This window comes from Emydura macquarii, unplaced genomic scaffold (genome assembly GCF_026122565.2).
Source record: "Emydura macquarii macquarii isolate MOO-44397 ecotype Brisbane River unplaced genomic scaffold, CSIRO-AGI_Emac_v2 contig_2676, whole genome shotgun sequence".
In the NCBI taxonomy this organism is placed as follows: Eukaryota; Metazoa; Chordata; order Testudines; family Chelidae; genus Emydura; species Emydura macquarii.
The window spans coordinates 29108765-29130736 of record NW_027132813.1 but is presented as its reverse complement, the minus strand read 5'-3'; the positions used below and the strand labels follow the sequence as shown (position 1 = coordinate 29130736).

Here is a 21972-nt window from a genome sequence, read left to right as displayed (position 1 = left end):
TGAAGGCGCTATAAATCAGGACACACAGGCACTGAGAATAGGGTTTTTGTGCACTTCAGGGTGAAAATAAATGTCACAATTTATTCTGGTATTCCTTTCTTATTTTCAAATTCTTGAGGATAGCAATTCTGTCATTTGCCCATCATGGATCAACACCATATCACATTTTTCTTTTTTCTATCTCTGAGATCATCCCTGGCCAGCTGCTAAATTAGGTCCATGCAATCAGGCGGTGCTGTCCCATTAGCAAACTCAAGCCTTCATGTCCACTCTGCTTCTGTGATCTGGTGTTAAAACACTTGCCTGCCCCCCTTGAAGGAAATGATAGCAGTGAAAATGTATTTACAGTCTTAGCCCTACAGCTGAAATTTCATCATCGGTCACAAATAGACCAGACACTTCTCTGAGACTGTTTTAATCCAGGGACACAAGGCTGCAGATCTCACAAATCTTACTAGGCCTGGAGCCTTGCACACTCATTTAGCTGGTGGGGGCAGGGGAGCCATGAGTGAAATAAAGCTTTGTGACAAATTATCATTTCCATCCTAACTCTGACCCAGAAGTGGAAACAAATGTCAGTGTTTGTGCACAGCCTTGCCTTTAGCTTTACATCCATTAGCTTTTCTATTTCTTCTGATCAATCATTTTCACACGATGCCATTCATTTTCTGTTTGTTTGAGAACAGTTTTACTTTTGCATTTGTTGCATCACAATTGCCAGTGCTTTAAAAATATTTCTGGATTAGTGCAATGCTAGAAATCATGTTCTCCAAAATGCCCATTATCCTGACTGTTTTATGTATGATGGATAATATTATCCACATCCATACATGAGTTCCCCTCCACACTCTGCAATCCTAAAAGGATTGTCCATCTTCCTTTCTACAGCTGTTGGCCTGGTCCTCTCCCCTTTTTGGGGTGGCATGGGCCAAAGGAATTTCTATCGCCCTAAAGCAGTAGTAAAGCTCCCTTCCTGCCAGATTGTAATGGCCTTACCTACACTGAATAGCACCTTGCTCTATGATTTCATGGGACTACTATCTGTGGAACAGAGTACTATTCAATGGGAAAAGGAGTACTGCGGTCTTGCCCATGTTGTAGATATGATCTGTTTCCTGCAACTGCCTAGGACATGCAGGAGGAAAATTCAGGGCTGCCAACGTCAATGATTTTATCACGAGTCTTGTGATATTTGATGATTGTCTGAAAGCCCCAGTGGTTTGGGGGGGAGGGGGAAAGGAGTTTGCATGAGCTTTCATTTAATCAAAAAGTATCTAGCCTTCGTGATTGTGGAGAAAAGCTTGAAAACAATAGCAAGTGGCAGCAAAAAGGCTCAGAAACCAGAAGGTGAAGAAAAGAACCCCCATATTATTATTATTATTATTATTATTTATTATTAGAAAAATCATGATTTTTAAGCCAATCTCATGATTTTGGAGAAGGGGGGCTGAATCTTGATTTTTGAAAGCTTGGGTCTGGCAATATTATTAAATCGGTTCCTCCCCTCTACAGCTGGCATGTATGGAGTCTCTCCCCTCAAGTGATGGTAGATGGGGTTGCTTCACAGACAGGTTCATTGCTGCTCTGCTTATCTTTCCTAGCATCTGCTTTTATGAAGCAGAGGGCGTGTGTTCAGGACAATATGCTCTTATCTCCTGGCATCAATTTCAGAGGCTTGTGGGCTGAGATCCCATTAAATTTCTTCTCTGGCTCTCTGACATCCATTCACAGGGCCCAAGCTCAACTGAACTGTACTGACAGAGCCATGTGAGGATGTTTACATAATGCTCGCTCGTAATTTGCGGAGTTCAGGCCAAAGCACTTAGTTCCACTCATGAACACATCTTTTTTTAAAAGCTCATTGAATAAAGGCTGTAACAGCATGGTATTCTAGAACTAAGAGAGATCTATCCAGAAAACAAAACAAAACAAAACAAAAAAAACCTTTAATGCTAAGGTCTGCAAATTGAATTACAAAAGCTTCTATAAATGAAAAGGAAATGGTGACAGCCTACTCTACATACAGCTCATGGTTATTATAAACATACTGATTGGGCTAAATTATTGATTAACTAGATTTATTTTTAAACTGGGGCTTCATCTCCTGGGAGAAATGTGTTGCAGAGTTGGGGATTGCTAGCTAGCCCTGGTCTATCACCATCAGCTTTGCTTTCTGTGCACCTGTCTTCTAAATAATAAATGTGAGTATGCAACTAGCAACAAATTTCATATGGGTTATAAAAAATGTAGCACAGATTAGGAGCTGCTAAACAGCAATTCCATAAACATGTCTGGAACATAAAGTCACAGAAAATTATAATTGCAGATTTCAGCATGGTGTACAAACTGCTAAATGTGCCATAATTGGATGAAGTCATAACAAATTTATTAGCATGCAAAATTTAGTGAACATATTTTATTTGCATTATGTTTAGCAAGGAACGGCAACATGCTATGTTTTCTACAGTACATTCTCCTCCTCTCCCGCCCCACCTCCGATAATCATTACTTACCCTAAATAATAATAATAATATCCTCTAAATTTCCTCGGCTGCTTCATCCAATAGATGAAGTAATAAAGCATAAAATGTTTTACCGTTTTGTTTTGAATACAAGTTGTGAAAAAATGTGTTTCCTAGAAACCTGTCCAGAAAGGCCCAGAATGGTCTGCTAACTCCACCTGATGAGCTGTGAAGCTGATGGCTGGCAAATCTACACTTTGCATATTTAGGGCTCTGCTCTATCTTCTCCGAGGGCCTGTGCAGAGCGCAGTTTTCCATAGAGTTTCAATTAGGAATAACACCACACAGCTCATTTGATCCAATTATAATGGGCTGGAATTTAGTGTGCAGCTACTGAAGCTTTCCAAAAATGTAGAGGTGAATATGTGTCCGAAATGGGTCACATAAAAGCAAAGTTAATGGCTAATTGAGGGATTGGACCAGATGAGCAGAGTTAAAAATATTGGACTCAATTCTAATTTAGGTCCACCGATGCGTATCACTGGGTGTCTTGGAAAAAAGAGTGACAGCTTGTGCATATGTATGGACAATTCTTTCAAGCTACATGCAGATTACAGTGCTTAGGTTAGAATTGATCCACGACACTTCAAAGCAACATGAGAAATGGGATTGCTAAAGGTATCACTTGGCCGTTTTAAAGACTGTGGCCAGACTATACAGGACTCACTGATCCTAGGAGCATTGGAAGGGATCATACATCCAAGTGGAAAACTGCTTTGTTAGCATAAACAGGTTCCCTCCAGGTTCCGACAGGGGAGTCTTGCCTTTCCATCATTTTTGTTTTCAATTCACTTGCTTCTTTTTTTGAAACCGAAGAAAAAAATCTTCTCTTTTAATCAACACTTCCCCATTTGCCCTCTCCTCCAGGTCATGTCTCAGTGGAGTGGTAAATGTGCATCTATGTTCCTAGCTTCCCTTGTATTGGAAGTGTTCACTAACATAGATCATCAGGTAGTTTTTATGGCCCCAATCCTTGTTCTGACAGAGGAAAAGGATTAGTGATTTGCATGTTATCGTGCGAGCAAGGCTGTATTATCCATTAGGCACAATAGTCACAATAGGGCCTATGAAACTTTCAGGGCCTATGAAAAATATGTTTATATATAATTTTTTTTTTTTATTTAAAAAACTATTTATTAATAGCTTAAAATCAAATTAGTTATTTCGGTTGGGGGCCTATGAAGGCAAGTGTGCCTAGGGCCTACGAAGGTCTTAAAACGGCCCTGCATGCGGGGATCCGACATGTAGACAGAGATACCAGGGACTCAATCCTGCATGGTGCTGAGCACTCTGGCCCCAATCTAGCAAAGTACTCAAGAGTGTGCTTACTTCCATGCATCATGGCTGGAGTGCTCAGCACCTTGTAGGAAGTAGCCCCAAGAGTGGAGGATATGGAGGCAGTGGATTGTCAAACATCAGTGGAAGCATCAGTAGCATTAGCAGGGGAAAAATGTATGCCTAGTCTACCAGCTCATTCCAGTGAATCTAGGTAGGTCTTATGATGAAGGCTTGGTCTTGGAGGCAGAATAATGTGTGTGGTATGCACTGCACATTTGTTACATCCGACCTGCCTACATTTCCCCTGCAGGTCAGTTAAATAGGGTAGAGATGGATTAAAAACCATAACCATGATCACATTTTGAGGAGGTGTGAAGTCAGTTCCAGACTTCACTAGATCCCTCTTTCTTTAATGAGCAGAATCTAAACCCTGACTCTGAATAACCTGGATCCATCTCTAGCCATGTTTTGCTCTTCATTTCTTATCACAAACTGTTGAGTTGCTGTGAACTAATAAACAGCGGCCACTTTTCACATCTTACTGGGAGCACCAGGAGAAGTGATTCCTATAATGTATATATCAGTTTAAGTGCTTTGTCTAGCACCCCTTACAATGACAAACTTCAGCGCCAATGAAATTTGCATTGACTCCATTTTTGTTTCTTTTTAGTGAAGTTATGGCTCAATCCTGTACTCCTGGCTTAGGCAAAATTCCTAAGTTTGCAAAGCACTTTTATGAACATTTGGGTCAAAAGTGTTCTATAAATGTAAGACAGGATGATATAATTGACATAATCATGATTTAGGGGTAGTTTAAGATGTGAGGAGGACACTGGTGCAAATCTTGTAAAAATCTGCTGCTATTATTGGAGTATTTATGCAGAGTTTACCCCCCCCCTTGTGCCCCCCCCCCCCCCCCCAAAAAAAAAAAAAAAGACAAATCCATTGGAGTATATATGTACTGTTACCAAAAAATAAAATAAAAAGGGAAATCCATATCCTTATACCTGGCATCCCCACTCAAGTACATCATCCAAAAGCCAAAGAGTTGCATTCAGATATTTGAGGGAAAGTCATCCATTTTGCTACACAGAAGAAATGAAGTTAGAGAAAAGAAGCCATGCACATTTCCATGAAAAGAACAAAGCAGAGTCCTAAAAATGACACACAGTTCAGTCTGAGCCTGATTTCAAAACTCTGTAAGATTAGAATCCCCGCAAGTCATTTTTCATAGTGTTACTTATTTTGGACCAGGTTCTGCTTGCTCCAGTTTAAGTCAGGAATAACTCCCCCAAAGTGACACTGGATATGAGTGAGATCATCAGAATCAGGCCCACTGCAGGGGAATTATGACTCACAGTCTTTATGGCTCAAGTCACTTAAGAGCATTCATGCTTCAACCAAATTATATTGCAGTTTTTTGTGAGTTGCCAATATTTTGAAAAAAGATCACTAGGGTATTATTGAACCAAGCTTATTAAATGTGTTGATTGAAATGAATACACATGAATACGCACTTGCAACACCGCCTGAATGTTGTGTTTTGTGTGGACAGCTTCACTGAGGCAGGAGGCCAGGAGGGGCTGGTATTCACTGCACCTACATGGGGCTGCAGCAAAGCCTCCTGCTGGCCAGACTTTCCCCCCATGGGCTGGAAAAACAGCCACAACTGCACCACTCAGTTTGGAGGGGTTGAATCACTGGAGCCAAATCATCCAGATCCAGTAGCTTCTCTGCACCATCTTATTAGTGGCCAGTCTGGGGCTTCCTCTGAACTGTGCAGGGAAAGAAAAGGCCAATTCTCAGTTGAGACTTTAATGGCATGACAAGCTACATGAGGGTTGCCAAAGTGTAAGAAGAAGACAGAAGGTACATGCTAGAGGTAGGTCTAATCCACCCACAGGAGCGCTTCGCACTGTGTTTGTGATTTGATCCTTTTCTCATTTCCACTCTCCATCTGATGTGTGGTGACTCCACCCATGTCCCTTTCCCATGGAGGAGCAATCCCAGGCTGAAGTGATGTGTAGGCCTTTCACACGAACCTTCTGCAGCTAGATGAATTTCACATTTTACAAAGAAGATATTTACCATGAAGAGGATGCATCTCCTCTTTTAAATAATTAATCATAATTATTTCAAAGAAAATGTCACTCACCGTATCATTTTTGCAAGACTGGCTTTGTTCGACATTTATTTTTTTCCCCTTAGAAGAACCTGCGGTTCCTCGGAAGCCAGTTTAACTATCCTCTAATAGCCACCAAAATTGCTGTTGAAATTGCAGTTTTAAGTAAATAACAAAAAGGTGTGACTGACAACAGTTGCACATTACTAGAATATTAATTTAAAAATGCACCAATCCTTTGTCAATAAACTGGGCTATTAATGTCTATCAACCAGATTTATAGGCATGGCATCAAACCGCCAGCAAAAGAAACATTTGTTTTTAAAAGTTCTCGAAGAAGGGGAGAGTGAAAACTGATGTTTGGTCAGTTAGATCAATGCTGAGCCAGGTTCTGACAAGATTCTCATCCTGGCCAGACATGTCATTGAGTTACCACAGGTAGGGAGTGGAATTATAGCTTTCCAGCCAGCACTAAGTGTGTCAGCATGCTACCAATGAAGCACTGTTTTGAGAGCAGCCAGAAGCAATGGCAAGAAATGAAAGGGGAATATTTTTCATCAAGCAAATCATTTTTTGATAACTTAGAAATGTCTGTCTCCTTAAAAGGTTTTTTTGTCTCCGAGTGCCCGCTGACACTGCTGTTGTTCATACCCCTTACACAGCCTTGCTCGGGACCATTTCACGTGTGTGTGTTTGCTCTATGAAGGACCTACACCCAGCACAAGCTAATTTTTTAAGCAAATAAAAAAGAAAAGCCACCCGTTGTTAGTAATAAAAATAGAATACTGCCAACCTGGGATGGTTTGCTGAATGCATGTTACCCAAATCTAGCTTTGATTTAAAGTCTAGGAATGACAGTGCACTCCTAAGAGTTCTGCCCTGAGAGGCACTGACTACAAATCAGAGTGTCATGAATGCGTCAGAGGACAGAATTTGTGGGCCTGATTTTCCTCTTGCACATAATAGTTTTACACCTGTGTAACTAACCTCATTGATATTTTAAGCCTGGGAAGTAATGTTGGATCAGGGTCAATGTAAACCACCTGAATTATACGCCATGCTAGCCCATTGACTTTGGTGACACTTCAGTGTGTAATTTAGGGCAGAATTTTGCTACGCGGTACTTGCTGCAGTTGGGTGTTACGCAGGTCCTTTCGCAATATATACCCGTGAAAAGTGCACATTTAATAATCATTATTATTGTTTGTAGTGTAGCAGTGCCTTGTGGTCCCAGTCATGGATCAAGGCCCAATTGTGCTAGGCACTCTGCACACACACAACAAAAAGATGGTCCCTGCCCAGAAATGTTTACAATCCAAGTAATTTATACCATTTTCCATACATGCTCTGCAGATTAGACAAGTCTTTATGGTAGTTTGCTCAAATCAGCCATATTATATAAACAGTGAATCAGCACAAATGGATGCATTAGACAATGCTCCTGAAGGAGTTACCTCTTGCCTTTCCATGAGAGAAGGCTCTATTTCTTCTTTAAAACAATGGAAAATAACATTCTTCTGTGACTCAAGTGTGAGGCAGTTGAAAGTCAGAGCTGTTGTAAATTGTGCTGGTATGTAGGATATCTCAGTTGGAATATGGATGTACTGTAGGAGCCCTTGATTCAGACAGAGGAGCAAATCCTGCTTCCCACTCCATACCCCCAGTCCTGGAAATCACTTAAGCATATGCTCTGATGGAATCATGTGTATAAGTCCCATTGACTTACTTCAATGGGACTTAAGTATGCGCTTTAGTGCTTTCCTGAATCAGGGCCCATGAGCATACAGGGTCCTACACCCAGCAAACAAATATGGTTCCTCTTGTTCTTTAGGAGCACGAGTGATTTTGGAAGCCCTCACAGACCCTGAATAATATGAAACCAGCTCCATGGGAGTTGGCTAAGGCAGACAATGAGTGTGTTAGAGCCTGAGAGCATATTCCAGCATGGAGGATGTGGTAAGGCTGCAGAGCAAGTCCACTGTCATACTGTATCCGGCAGGGAGGAGGGTTTCTGCCCTGCAGAGATCACCAGGACCCACTCCCATGACTCGGGCAATGTACTAAGAAGAAAATTTGGCTCAAAATCCATTAAGGGTTTGATATATAATACCCATTTTCTGGAAGGTGTATCGTTCCTATGCTTTCTCTGGAAACATCACCCCTTTCTCTGAAAACACTGACATCAGCCTATAGACAGCTGCTCTGCCATCCTCCTCACCCTGTTGTTGAGGGTGGTGGGGATTTTAAATAAAAAGCATTAAGATTTCAAACCGAATGATGTCCGGAATTCTTTACTGATATTACCCTTAAAATGTAGAGAAACAACAATAAAACAAAAAGCAGAGAGCAACTTAATTCATTTAAAGTATATGAGGCAGAGAGCTTTGAGCCATAAAAGATAAAATTGTTAACATCAGGGAAAGAGAAACAAGTCTGACGCAAAGCACAGCAATTATTGAATGAAGCACAGCATTGATCTTATAGCAAATGCTCACTACCACCTGCCTGTGGATACATGACCATGCTCATGAAGCAATTTTGCTTTGTGCCAGGTAATAAAATTATCTGTGTCACAATGTGCAGTACATGTGCAGCTAAGATGGGAGAATAGGGATTGTGTCAGTAAAAACCCTAAGCAATTCTTAATTATTAACCAGTAAATGAATGTACCTGTATATTCATAGCACTCAGCGTCAGATGCATTCATCATTCATGGAACAGGTCAGTAGGAATTACTTGTGTTTACAATCCAAGGGTCATCTAGAATTAAAATCTATAGGATTTATTTCTAAGAATGAGAATAAATGGTGTTTATTTTTTATTTAATTACATTTCTGAATTGTCTTGAGGGGTTTTGCTAATATATTTTAAATAGTTAGTATTGTATGAGCTTTGAAATGTTTCATAGTTGATTCATTATGTAAGATCCATCTCTCTATATATTTATCTCTCTGATTCAGTCTTATTTACCTTATTTTGCAATGCCACATTTGTGACTGAGTGCGAGGTCTCATGCCAGTTAATGGTGCCTATTATTGGGACATGCAAATTTATCCACTATCTGGCATCTTTGTCAGCCATCCTAGCAACAGGTCAGTGATCTTCAATAGAGAATGATCTATACTTTCGCTCCTGAAAAGGTACGGTGATCCTCCTAGGTCAGGAAGGAGGCACATTGGGAGGGAAGTGTAAGGAAGCATACATTACCATTGCCCATGGAACTACATTAATCTGAGGATAAACAGAGAAATTCAGTCTCCCAGTACTTTTCATAAATGCCAAATACACTGATGTGACCATGAAAATTGTCTCCTAGGTCTGTAATTGAGTGGAATTTTGTCTGATTAAATAAAGGGGGGGAGTGGGAAAGGAGTTTGCTTAAGTAAGGCCTAAGAATCTGATCCAATCCCATAACAATCAATGGAATGGGTCCCACTGACTTTCATGGGAATTAGATCAGGCTCTGAGTAAGGACTGCGGAATCTGGCCGTTATTAGAAGTCAAACAAAAGTTAGATTTTGTGTTTTCTATTTGTAGGGTTGTTCTTTTGAAATTATTGTAAGATTCTGTTCTCTTTAATCAAACTATAGAGCATTTAGTTTGTTAGGTCTAAATAACTGAGTTGCTGCAGTTTCTTTGAAATTAAATGATGCATTACCAGAGGCTTAAGCACATGGAAAATTAATGCAGATATATTGTTTCCCTCAAGCTACACTTTGATACTACTCCTGAAGCTGATTGGCTATGTCTAATGCATACGTTTTCTTATGTATCTCCTGGCACCAGTGAAACAACGTTGTCATTCCTGTGCAATGTGTACGTGTATCTGTTTGTGAAATGAAATCTTTCCCCGTTACCATTTGTTGTTACCTTTACTTTGACCGATGTGTTAATACAAGAATTAGAATGCTTTAGCAGTTAGTATTGCAAAGTTTATAGCTGAGGTATGGGGCCTCAATCATCGCCACATTGCACAAGTTCTGTGCCAAGGTATCTCCACTGGCACAAAGCTGGAGTAATGCAGTGGTGAATCAGATCTATTAAGCATTCATAGAAAATTTACTTTGTTTCAGACACAGTTTGGAAGAAGGAATAGTTAGAACAGTGAGAGTTTGAGGAAACCATCTAGAAAGCAGCCATAATAAAATCTCGCCAAGTGAGCAAAGAGGTTACTAATTACAGACAAGAGAGAAATTAGAGGTGAGAATGGAGGCAGTCAGAACAGAAGACTTGTATTGAAATGTAAGAAACGTTTTAAATGCCTCTTGACCTCTTGTTGGTATTAAACACCAGAAACACCAACATTATTTCTTAGAATAGACTGGGAGGAGCAAGAGTTAATAAGGCAGATGCTAGAGAGAGAGAAGACCAAAGGAAAATAGTGAGAAGAAACATCAGATCTAATTCTCGTTTACACCACTTTAAGGCTCCTTTACACTCCCGGAGCAGTGTACAAGAGCCTTAAAGTAAATGAGAATCAGGCCCAATAGGTGCCAACATATACTAGGGACATCGAGACTTCAGGGGACTTGCCCACATTTGCAGCCTGGGATATGGCTATCTGCACCAGCGCACCAGGCTCCATGCATGAGCCAGGATCATTATTCTCTCTGCATCCCAAGTTTTCCTTCCTGAATTACTCCCACAAATTGCACATGGGCATATGCAGAACCCATCTGCATATGTGCAGCTGTAGTTATCTATATTATGGGTGCACATATAAAGTGCTTGCAAATTGTGTGAACATATTTTATTTGCATTATGCTTAGCAAGGATAGGCAACATGCTATGTTTTCTACAGTACATTCTCCTCCTCCTCCCCCCCCTTCCCCAATTATTTACCCTAAATACTAATAATAATATCCTGTACATTTCTTCGGCTGCTTCATCGAATAGATGAAGTAATAAAGGCATTAAATGTTTTACCATTTTATTTTATATGCAAGTGGTGAAAAAATGTGTTTGTGGGGTCTTTGAAAGTGTGGCCCCTTTTCTTCCTAGCTGTGCTGTATACTTTCTCTGTGTTCCCACATGACAGTCGTTAAAGCAGCTAGAGTGTGATGTGCTCTGCTGGCACTTGAGCACTAGTGCTGAAGCTTTACATAATATCTAATGCACAGTTGTGTACCTTCATAAGTAATAGCTGCTAGTGACAGCAAGATTTACGGGGAATCACCCACAGTCGAAAAGAGGAATAAGTATTATCAGCTCCAGCACTTCAGGCTCAGCTCGTGAGCCAGCATCATCACTCGCTGTATACCCGAAGCGCTAAGTAATCATCAAATTCTCCACCCTTTACAATAACTACAGCTCTGTGATTCCATGCATAACACCTGCTCCAAGCTTGATTAGTTTTTATTCTCTCTGCACATTGGATAAGGAAAAAGAGAAATGGGGTGAAATCCTGGTCCCATTGAATTCAGTGACAAAACTCCTATTCACTTCAATAGGGCTAGGATTTCACCCTGGTCTCTCTTCTTATTCAGTAATATAACCGGTGCTCTTTACTTAGAAATCAGCCTGGCCATTTTTCAGGAACTGATCTTTTGCTGGACAGTTCTCTTGTGATACTGAACGCATTCTTAATTGCAGTGTTACTGATGTCTTCATAAAATAGACTAGGGCTGGTCAAAATCACAAATAGTTTGAAAATACATTGACATTTCAGTTTTCAAAAATGTCCACTGAGTTTTACTGGAGTTTATTTCATTTTCATTTTTTATCATTTTATCTTTTTTTCCCCAAAATAAGTAATTTTGAAATTTTTTTTTTTTTTTCAAATTTGAAGGTATTTGACTATATAAAAGCCACTATGTTACTGTGCTGATCAATCAAAATTGCCAATGTGTAACCTTCCCTTGCACCCAATCAAAAAGCAAAGATCGATCAGAACACTAAAAAAGAAGGGAAGATACCAATACAAATGACTGAGTATAGAAAAGGAAGAAAGGTATGATGGCTGATGAGGGAACAAACATTCATAGACTTTGAGGTCAGAAGGGACCATTATGATCATCTAGTCTGACCTCCTGCACAATGCAGGCCACAGAACTTCACCCACCCACTCCTGTAATAGACCCCTAACCTATGACTGTGTTGTTGAAGTGTTCAAATCATGGCTTAAAGACTTCAAAGTACAGAGAATCTACCAGCAAGTGACCCATGCCCCACGTTATAGAGGAAGGTGAAACCCCACCAGAGCCTCCGCCAACCCCCCCAATGCCTCTGCCAAAGAAAAAACGGATTGACAACTGAACACAGGAAAGAAGAGAGTGGTTTCATAACAGAAAACAAAAAACTAGAGAGAGGTTTGAAAAGGAAACAAAGGAAAGGAACAAAGGAAAAAGAGCTATGATGGGCTATACAAATAAAGAGGGGAAATAATTTTCAGTGACAGTGAGCGAAGATAAAATATGAAGACAGCAACATAAAAGAGAAAAAAAAATTTAAAAGCAACAGGCTAATTTTCATTTAAAGTTTGCATAAAAAACAAAATTAAATTACAATTTAAAAAAACAGTTTGGTTTTGTGGAAAGTTCTAGTTTTAAAAAAGACTATTTTTTATTGTCATATTTCAGGGTGAAACATTTCAGCCATCTCTAATATGTATAGCATGCTAAATTAAATTCTAAACAACGTATAATCAATTTATTTAGCATGCTCTTTTGACTCTCTCGCTTGCACCTATTAATCCATCTCCACCTATTTTGACATTCAAAGCTGCTTCAAACAGCAGTCTTAAGTAATTGGTAAACGTTTCCTACTTTCCTCCAGAAATGACACTGACCCAGTCTCCAGGGTGGATAGTCAACAAACATAAGATATAAGCTTCCAAGATTACCGCTTGTATGAATCCAATATCTTGCAGCCCTCTGGTCTTAGAAGTGAGTGCTTTATTCCATGCAAAGGGGAGATTTTTAGTTTTCCAGTGAAACACCCAGCACTTGCTCATAGCTCTAGAAAATGGCCTAATATTTGACTTTAAAGCTGGGATATTTTGATATGTCGTAAAGCTATTTTAGAGGCGTTTGAAACATGTTAGTTATTGTTCTCTCCCAGTATGGAATCTGAGTTTACAGGCCTGAGTCACACAACAGACACCCCAATAATTTTTAAAACATTTCTGAAATAGTTTTTCCTGTGAAATGTGTCATATACAGAATACATGATGGTATATTCTAGTATAAAAGTTTTATTGGCATGAGATAGGAATGCCAATTGAACCATTATGCAGAAGTCTCATTTTAGAGGTTACTGTACAAATTCAGCTACATAGCTAGCTGTGTGATAGCACTTGCACAAGGACTGGATAGTGTCTTTGGGCACATTATTGAGCAAAAGGTGGTGCATACAGTGCACCATCCAGAGAGTAGCCTTGGGGAAGCAGTGGGGCTAAGAGACAACCCTCTGAGTTCCTCTCCTGCCTCCCCCTCTGTCCGGAGGTAGAGGGATGCGGGAAGGGAACTGGGACAGAAATTTGTTATTGGGGTTAAACAAACAACAAATTCTGAAATTTCCCCGTGCAACTCATCTTTTGCTGGATTGTGGATGGCAGTAGGAACCCAAAAACAAGGCTCCATTCATCCCTTGCCTTCCCAACCACCTGATCCAGGGTAGGGTGACAGTAGGTGTGCAATACCAACTTACTCGTGTCTCGGACCCAGGTCTGAGTAGCCCACATAGGGATTTAAAGTGGTTCTTAGTCCCCTGTGCAGGCATATAGTCCAAATCACCCTACACTTGCAGGTTTACGCTTGCTCCTCCCCGCAGTGCGACAGAGGAAGCACATGGGTTTTTTTCAGACATACACTTCCTAATGAGACAATCTAATATGTGAACTGCAATGAGCTCATGAGCCCAGAGAAGCTAGCTCACCAGAATCTGAATATCCCGCAAAGAGTTTGCAGTGGCTCTAGAAGGAACTCACATGGAGTGCAAATTAATGCAAGCCATGTAAATAATTGCTTTCATGCCTCATTGCAAATGTAGCATCTATACATTCTTTTCTTATAATTTCCTAGTCTCTGTTTGTTTGAAAGTATGAATATAAGGGAAGAAGAGGAAGTTTTTGTGTTTTGTTTTAAGTCTGGGCTAATTTAAATTCACAAACACCAAGGGGGATTTCATTTCCAATTTTCTTTTCACAGGATTAATGAAAACTGGACACTGCAAATAGTCAAATTTTTCCTTTTAAATTTAAAACCATTTTTAAGGGCAACCAAGAATTATAATAATGTTCTAATCCATAATGACACAGTGTAGGACTGGCCAATTGTGATTATTTCATACAAGATTTTTCAAAGATATGTTCAAAAAGGACTTCATAATTGATCTCCTAAGACTATGCAAAGACTCTTAATGAAGAAAAGTCAATATACACATCTTGTCAATTGTTTTGAGAAAGGATCATTGCAAGATGGGATGGCTGGCATTTCCTGTCACTGGGATGATATGTGTTGAGCACATCACAGTTTTATGTTCTTATCTTGCTCCTCACTGACCCATCCTACATTCAATAAAGGCAGCTTCAATTTTTGTATGTGGTTCTTTATTTCTTAAAGTTTTGTGACCTTTATTTTTATTATCTTAAATCCAAACAGTCTGCATGGCTTTATTTTGCAGTTTCATATATGAACTAGGGTGATAGTTTTGAGTCTCTTCGACGAGACACTCATGTAGACTACAGAAGAGCAGGTCTGTTCAGAGTGGCAAAGGTTGTCCATGGACACTGCTCCATCTCCCTATAGCTACCCTGGGAGCTACATTACTCCATTACAAAAGCATAAATAAAACAAAAATAACATGTTTTAATCACAAACCCTAAATTAGCAACAGACCCTTTGAAAGCATAGTAAATTTAAGTAACAATTAAACGGTTGTGTCTTCTTCAGAAAGATTGTCAGTGAGATCATTGGGAAAATATGCTTAAATGGAGTGGGTTTAGGTAACACTGAAATAATAGGCTTTATTTGCTTTCCTCAGGCTTCAATGTACAAAGAATGGTCTTCTATATAAGCAAAGTACGCGATGTCATTTAGTGGACATTCATAGTGAAGTTAATTGACAGCACTTGTTACAGATGTCTGTATTTGAAGGAGAAAGAGCTGCTTTTTAGTTTATCAGGCAGTGACAAGAATTTATTCAGTAGCTTCCATTCCTTTTCAGGAAGAAATTAATTTCATGAATTCACATACAGTAAGATAAGTCTTTGTCTCATTTTGGTTCACTAAAGAAATACTCAAGAGTCTTTATTCAGCAACAGTGCATTGTCTTCTGTAATACAATTAGTGACACACTCAGAGTAGGAGAATTTCCATCTATGACAGGAGGTACAATCAAGAAGCAGAGCCTATTGTAGTCAGTGTCTGCTTTGAGATGGACTCCAATTGCTTAGAAAGTTGGCATCCATCTTGAAAGCATATTATTTTGAGAAAAATTATAACTACATAATACAGCCTTATAATGTTTTGAAGTCAAATTTCAAGGCATTTTATGTAGCAATAGGGTAGGCCAATTGTACCAATATGTAAGAGCCAAGAACTTCTACAGAAAAGCTATATTCAAATAGTACCTACTGCTAGACAATCATCAACGTGTATTGCAGGGTTTTTTTAGGCTTTTCAGTGGGTTGCCTCTGTACTTTCAGCTCAAGAAAATATTACCCTCTTGGAGTAATGTAATAGATAGGATAGGGTAACTGCTAGAAAGTGATATTCTAAAATAAGAACACAAATCATTGATGAATAAATTGAGGGTAATGCCAAGTAAAATGGCTTTGCACTTTTGTGTATGTGTGTGTGTGTATGTCTGTCTGTCTGTCTTCACAAACCATTTGCAAATGCCCTCAGCTGGTTTCCATTATGGCTGTCAGAATTTGTTGCCATTGTCTTACCAATATTTATAAGCTGCATGGCATAACCCTTAATTCAGTGGTTTTAAAATGAGCCTCACATCTTGTTTAACATTGTTAAAGAAGGCTTTAGGGTCTTGTACACCTCTAGCAAAAGGTTTGCCAACCATTAATGCACTTTTCTAAAATGCTGGTTTGAGGGAAGGCTTGTTAAGTCTAGCATTATGCATGCATTCTCTTACTAGTGCTTTTAATAATACTTTAGTTAACATTTATATTATACTGACAGCGTTTTCAGCCATGCATAATTATTTAAAAAGCAGTTTTTATGAGTCAGCCTGGTTGCCTAATGACAGTGTTTTGCTCTGCACACTGAAAACCTAGGGTTAGTTTACCATCCTCTTTTCTTGCTCCTGGAAATAGCTGAAGTGTCATGGATATGCTGCCCTTAGCCTCTGGGGTGTAAAGTACTGGTATAATTATAGGGAATTCTGCAAATATCAAGAAAAACTCATCTTTATTGAGCACACAATTGGTCTGTTTTAAAAGGTGATCACTTTGTACGGAAGCACACACACAGACACTCCACATGTGTCAATCTACCTCTTCTTATTCAACAATAAGTAAATAAATAAAATAACAGAGATCACCTCTAATTTAGTATATATTATACATCCAATGGATAGGTGTTAAACCCTAGAATTCCACATAAATTATCTATTACTAGTGTTATTGATATGCGCACGATAATTTTGAGGCGGGTTAAAAAGTGCCAAACAAATAACAGTCCCTACCGAGAAGATTTGACACAAATTAATATAGTGAAGCTCAAAACTGAATAGGGCAAAGTAGAGTCTGGTCTGCCAGCTTGAATGCGTCATGATATAGGGGTGGCTGTTTAGAATATAGGGCCCTTATTTAATATTAATCGGGAGACTGTTCCAACCATAAAGGCAGCCTGGAGGAAGTTGGGAGCGGTGAAAAAGAGGGAAAGTGAGCAGTTAAGCGGGAAGTTTGGCTGGAGTGTAGGGAGCAGCTGGGGCATGAGAATCGATTCGAGAAGAGAGGGCAGAGCTACGCAGTGACTTGAAAGAGAGAAAAATAGCAGGGACTTAATGTGGAAGGAGAACAGAAGCCAGTGAAGGGAGTGGAGAAGTGTGGACACAGTTTGTGATACAGGCTGCAGTGAGATATTTAGCTCCTGTCTACTTGAATAGAGCTACAGCAACCCTGCTGAGAATCTGGGCCTATATTTTCAAACTAGCGTCTTTTGCCTGCACAGATTAATTTATCAGTGAAATCTTCTGCAAGCAGAGTATTTTCTGTCATTCTCATACTAACGAGAGATGTTTTCTAAAATGAATATGCCTCCAGGCATCAATGTTCTGTTATCATGGTGCACCTTTTATTTCAGAACTCTTAAGGACTCTTTGCAGTAAAATAAAGGCAATAAGACAAATGTGATTTTAAGGGTTAAACTGAGCTTTTCAGGTCTTTTATTTCAAAAGCCTGCCTGATCAAACTGATAGGCAGGAAGTTGGCTGCAGGATCTGTATCCAAGTGTTTCAGTGCTTTTCAGTGACCATGAGGCATTGGTACTGTCCATTTGACAGACATCTACTTTGCCAGAACTATTAAGTGCTGATGGACTGATACACGGCTATCGCAGGTAGATCTGAGTGTACATTAGCAGTGTGCAAACTCAATAATAATCTCTCTTGTTTCATCGTCTACCTACAGCAAATCCTACCAGAGCAGGAGGAAGAGAATACCCAGGCTCAGCTGAAGTGATTCGAGAATCCAGCAGCACAACAGGAATGGTGGTTGGAATCGTCGCAGCAGCGGCACTGTGTATCTTAATCCTTCTTTATGCCATGTACAAGTACAGAAACAGAGATGAAGGCTCATACCACGTAGATGAGAGTCGAAACTACATTAGTAACTCAGCACAGTCCAATGGGGCTGTGATTAAGGAAAAACAGCCCAACAGTGCTAAAAGTTCCAACAAAAACAAGAAAAATAAGGATAAGGAGTACTATGTCTGATCCCAACATCTAAGAGAACACTTGTACAGAAATAGTCTTCATTTTATCTGAGACATAATACAAACTTATTTACTTTACTTTTTATGAAGCACATACAAAAAAAAAAAAAAAAAAAGAAGAAGAAGACAGGGAATGCAATCAGAAAGGAAAGACTGTTTTAAAAACAAGCATTTCATGCTCTTGTTTTTCAGAAACAGGAGTCAATAAATTTCTAAACATTCACAGTGTTTTCATTTACTCTGCCTGTCTTTATGTTGCTGGAACATTTCTGAAAGACAAAAATGACACCACGCATTCATAAAGCAAGGAGTATTACTACAACATCATGGCACAATATGAAACAAAATAAATAAGCAAAACAAAACACACACACAAAAAGAAAAAAAAAAGAAGCTACCTATGAGTCTGGATTTAGCCAAAGTGCTAGCGCTTTTTTGAGACGTAAGTTAGTCTTATTGCCAGAGAAGACTGTCATTATATATGGTGACTCAACAAGCAAACATAAAAAGTTTGCCATCTGATGCAGTGAAGCAGTGATTGGAAACTTGCATTTGAAATGAAGTGCTGGCTTTTCTGAAGACTTATATAAAAACACTTTCAAAAAGCCCCTTTCTGGTTGTGAGGAAAATAGTACGGAGGCCTTATTTTCAAAAACAAAACAAAATGTGGAATATAAGGCACATTTTCACAAAAAGCAAACAAACAAGAGGGCATAGATGCAATCATTGGGAAATTTTCATGCACGCTTAATATGTTATTACATATGTTTATATAAAACACATCTATATGTGCTTTCTGGACTGTGATAAGTGATGTTTTATAGCCTGTTGTATAGAAAATGCAAACTATATCTGCTCTTCAGCCAATTTTGGTAAACTCAATGTTCTAAGTGTTCCTAGGTATAGAAAGTTTTATGACATCTGGAGCAACAGACATAAATTCAGTTTTTTGCAGCCATTATAAATTGTCACAAATTTCTTCCTTTTTTTTTTTTTTTAATTTACAGTATAGTGATTATACTAAGGGGATGTGTATGAATGTATATAAGAGTCAGCTAATTTTTTTCTTACCTGTACAGCCTCTATTCTGTTGCAAATCAGTTTTAGTAGTTTGTATGAAAGAAGTGGATTAGAAAGCAAAAATATATATATCTATTGTAACTTTCCTCTCCCCTCCTGGCCCCATCCCCTGCCCCCGATATACATCAGTAAAGTCAATCAGAATCACTGATTTTCCCAAAAATGTACCATGTTAATAAATGACCTATCATTTGGCAAGGTAAAGTGACCTTTGGGCTCCAGTCAAGGTTTCATCACTGAACAGAGTGGTTTGCTTTACAGAAATCTTGCTCCCCAGGAAACTATGAAAAAGTTTAATTCCTTGTGAATCTTAATATGAATCATACCACATTTATCTGGCATTTTTTTTACTATACAGTTGGTTGGTAAAAGACCTAAAAAGGTCTACCACTTTAAATTACTTCCACTGAGGAATTCCCCTTTCCCCTGATAAAATAATTAAATAAATAACTTGAGGTGCATGCTAAACATTTTTCAAATGTGTGCATTTTGTCATATGAGAAAGTATTTTAAGCTAAGTTGATTCTATAGTATTACATGGTACAGTAACCAGGCAATGAAATATAAGTTGATCAGTAATCATATTTTAAAATAACATTTGTTTTTCTGCATATATATATATATATATATATATGCATTTTCATTAAAGAAACATTAAATATCATAATGTTACAGATTTTTACATTGCAGTTTTATTAATATTGTTTCATTGGGTTCACAGCAATAAATCATAGAGTTAACATATCACTTATACAGAGGTTCAAAGAGAATACATTGGACTGAGAGAGAGTAGTTCAATAGAAATCATCTGAATGATTGGAGGGCCTCCTAGGAGAAATATAGATGTTCACACCTTACAGACAGGAAAAAAGGAATTTAAAATTAGCTTTAAACAGCAGGGGCAACACACCTTCTTTGTGTGTTATTCACTGTAGCTGATGAAAAATGTGGGTACTGGTACAGTTATCTAGCATGGACAAAGAGGACATGTAGCTGAGAATGCCACTGTCAGGTTGCCAAACAAATTGAGGTGTGTATCATAGTGTATTTGTAATGGGATTTTTATCTTTATGAATGTTTCCAGAAAGTGGAAGTGCTATTGCACAGCGGTTTTTTTAATCCATTCAAAAAAAATTAGATCATTGTTCTCCTGTGGCATTCTTCACTTTCCCCACTTTTGTAAGTCAGCTGTATTCTGGGAAAGACAGGGAATAAGTATATTCAAGATCAATGTTAAAATCATGAGTTTTTTAGTCATTGGGGAAAAAAAAGTTGCCTGCCAGGTAATGTTCAGAACTGAGATTTCTAGCACTGTAACGTATATGAAAGGGCAAAGATAACCTGAATGTAGGAGTTCTGAGATGGTACAGTGTATGGTTTGGGCAGATTGAAATGTTTCTTTCCAGCTTGGTATTGACTGTATTAACTGAGATGGTGTGACCAGGCTATCTTTCAAGCAGTTAGCATGCCAATAAGTGAATATTTTAACTAAATAAATACATTAAGGGATAAAAGAGATACAACTGATAAAAGCAAACACAGTCTACCGCTGTTTCTGGAGGTTTTCCTTTTTCTCTTTGATTTCATGATTTAACAATGAAGAAGCATAGACGTATAAGAGCATCAGAAGTTTCAGTAACTGAATTAAAATCCCTTTATGTTTTAAAACTACCTAACAAAAAATTGGATTCCATCTCTATACTAATCTAATGTGTTTGACTGAGATGGCTACATTTCTACTACTGTATTGTGTTGCCTTTTTAACAAAATACTAAAATAATGTGTGAAATGATTTCATCCCCAAGATACCCAAAAAGAGGCCCGATGCCCTAACCTTATAGTGCTTTCTGTGATAGATATTTACGAATTTTTTTATTTGTTGCAAGGCCAATTTATCCATTATTGGAAATGCTAAGCAAGTGGAATTTACTGTTTTGTTAATAAAATGTTTCTTAATACAAATGTTGACTTGTTTCTTCTCTTACCTTTGTTTTATATATGATAGTGATCATAAAACTCTGAAAACAAAATAGTTTAAAGTGACAGGATTTTCTTTTAATCACAGGTCTGATTTTGAACAAATGTTACTTCATTGGTGAGCAGTGACTCATATAAGTATTCGTATTGATGTCAAAGGAGTTATTTGTGAGAGTAAGTACTCACCAACATAACCGATGGTTCCATCACCGACCTTGGAGCTGCTCAAAGCATTTTCATTAAAACAATATTTCAGATGGAATTTTTCATTTTTATTTATTTAATTTAAGAAAAAATAAAAAATTGGGGTTTTGTTTTTTTTAAAACTCTAAATTTTATAACCCTTTCCCCTGCCTTCTTTTTCAGTACATAAAAGGTGGCAAAAGGTGAGGAAATGGGAAGAACATGTCGGAGAGAAAATGGTTTGATTTTGCTTTATTGAAAAATTATTTTCTAAATCCATGAAAAAAATAAAATAGAAACTTTTCATTTCTTTACAATTTGTTCCTGGAAAATACATACCAATTTTCAACCTGTTTTAGTTCCTGTTCATCAGTTCATCCCTGTTCAGCAAGGCATTTGAACACCTGCTTAACCAGAGGCAAGTGCTTACATCCCATTGACTTGAGCATGTGCCTAAATGAATGCATTTGAGGGCTTTGCTGAATAAGGATAGATTTAAATGTTTTGGGCCCCAATTCGGAAAGGTACTTAAGCATGTACCTAACATTAAGCACATGAGTAATCCCATTTTTTTCAATAGGATTACTTACATGCCTAATTAGGCACATGCTTAAGTACCTCACTTAACTGGGTCTAAACTCTCTAGAGAAAGCAGCCCAGATCTCCAGGTGGTGTAAACCAGCATAGCTCTGCTGAAGTTATTTATTCAGAAATGTCACCTGAATATATTTCATGTAACAACAAAACTATAAACTTAACTGCTTTAAAAACTGTGGTTACATTACGGCTTTCATAAATATACCTTATAATAAATGTAGGAACTTGTTTATGTTGTTTAATTAATGAAAGGAAATGTAGCAATAGTCTTTATTCCTTCAGTCCTAAACCCCATCGTCATATGCCACATTTAATTGCA

At 38.4% G+C, this 21972-nt stretch overlaps 1 protein-coding gene across 7 annotated transcripts in view; it reads left to right on the top strand.

Annotated features, from left to right (window-relative positions):
* NRXN1 (neurexin 1) overlaps window positions 1-20858 on the top strand; it is a 753679-nt gene extending 732821 nt beyond the window's left edge. For all 7 annotated transcript variants that reach the window (XM_067565125.1, XM_067565120.1, XM_067565119.1 and 4 more), the window contains one exon: window positions 17513-20858. In XM_067565125.1, coding sequence (XP_067421226.1) covers window positions 17513-17817 — 305 coding nt within the window. In that variant the 3' untranslated portion in view covers window positions 17818-20858. The remainder of the gene's footprint in view (window positions 1-17512) is intronic.
* The last annotated feature ends 1114 nt before the right edge of the window (window positions 20859-21972 follow it).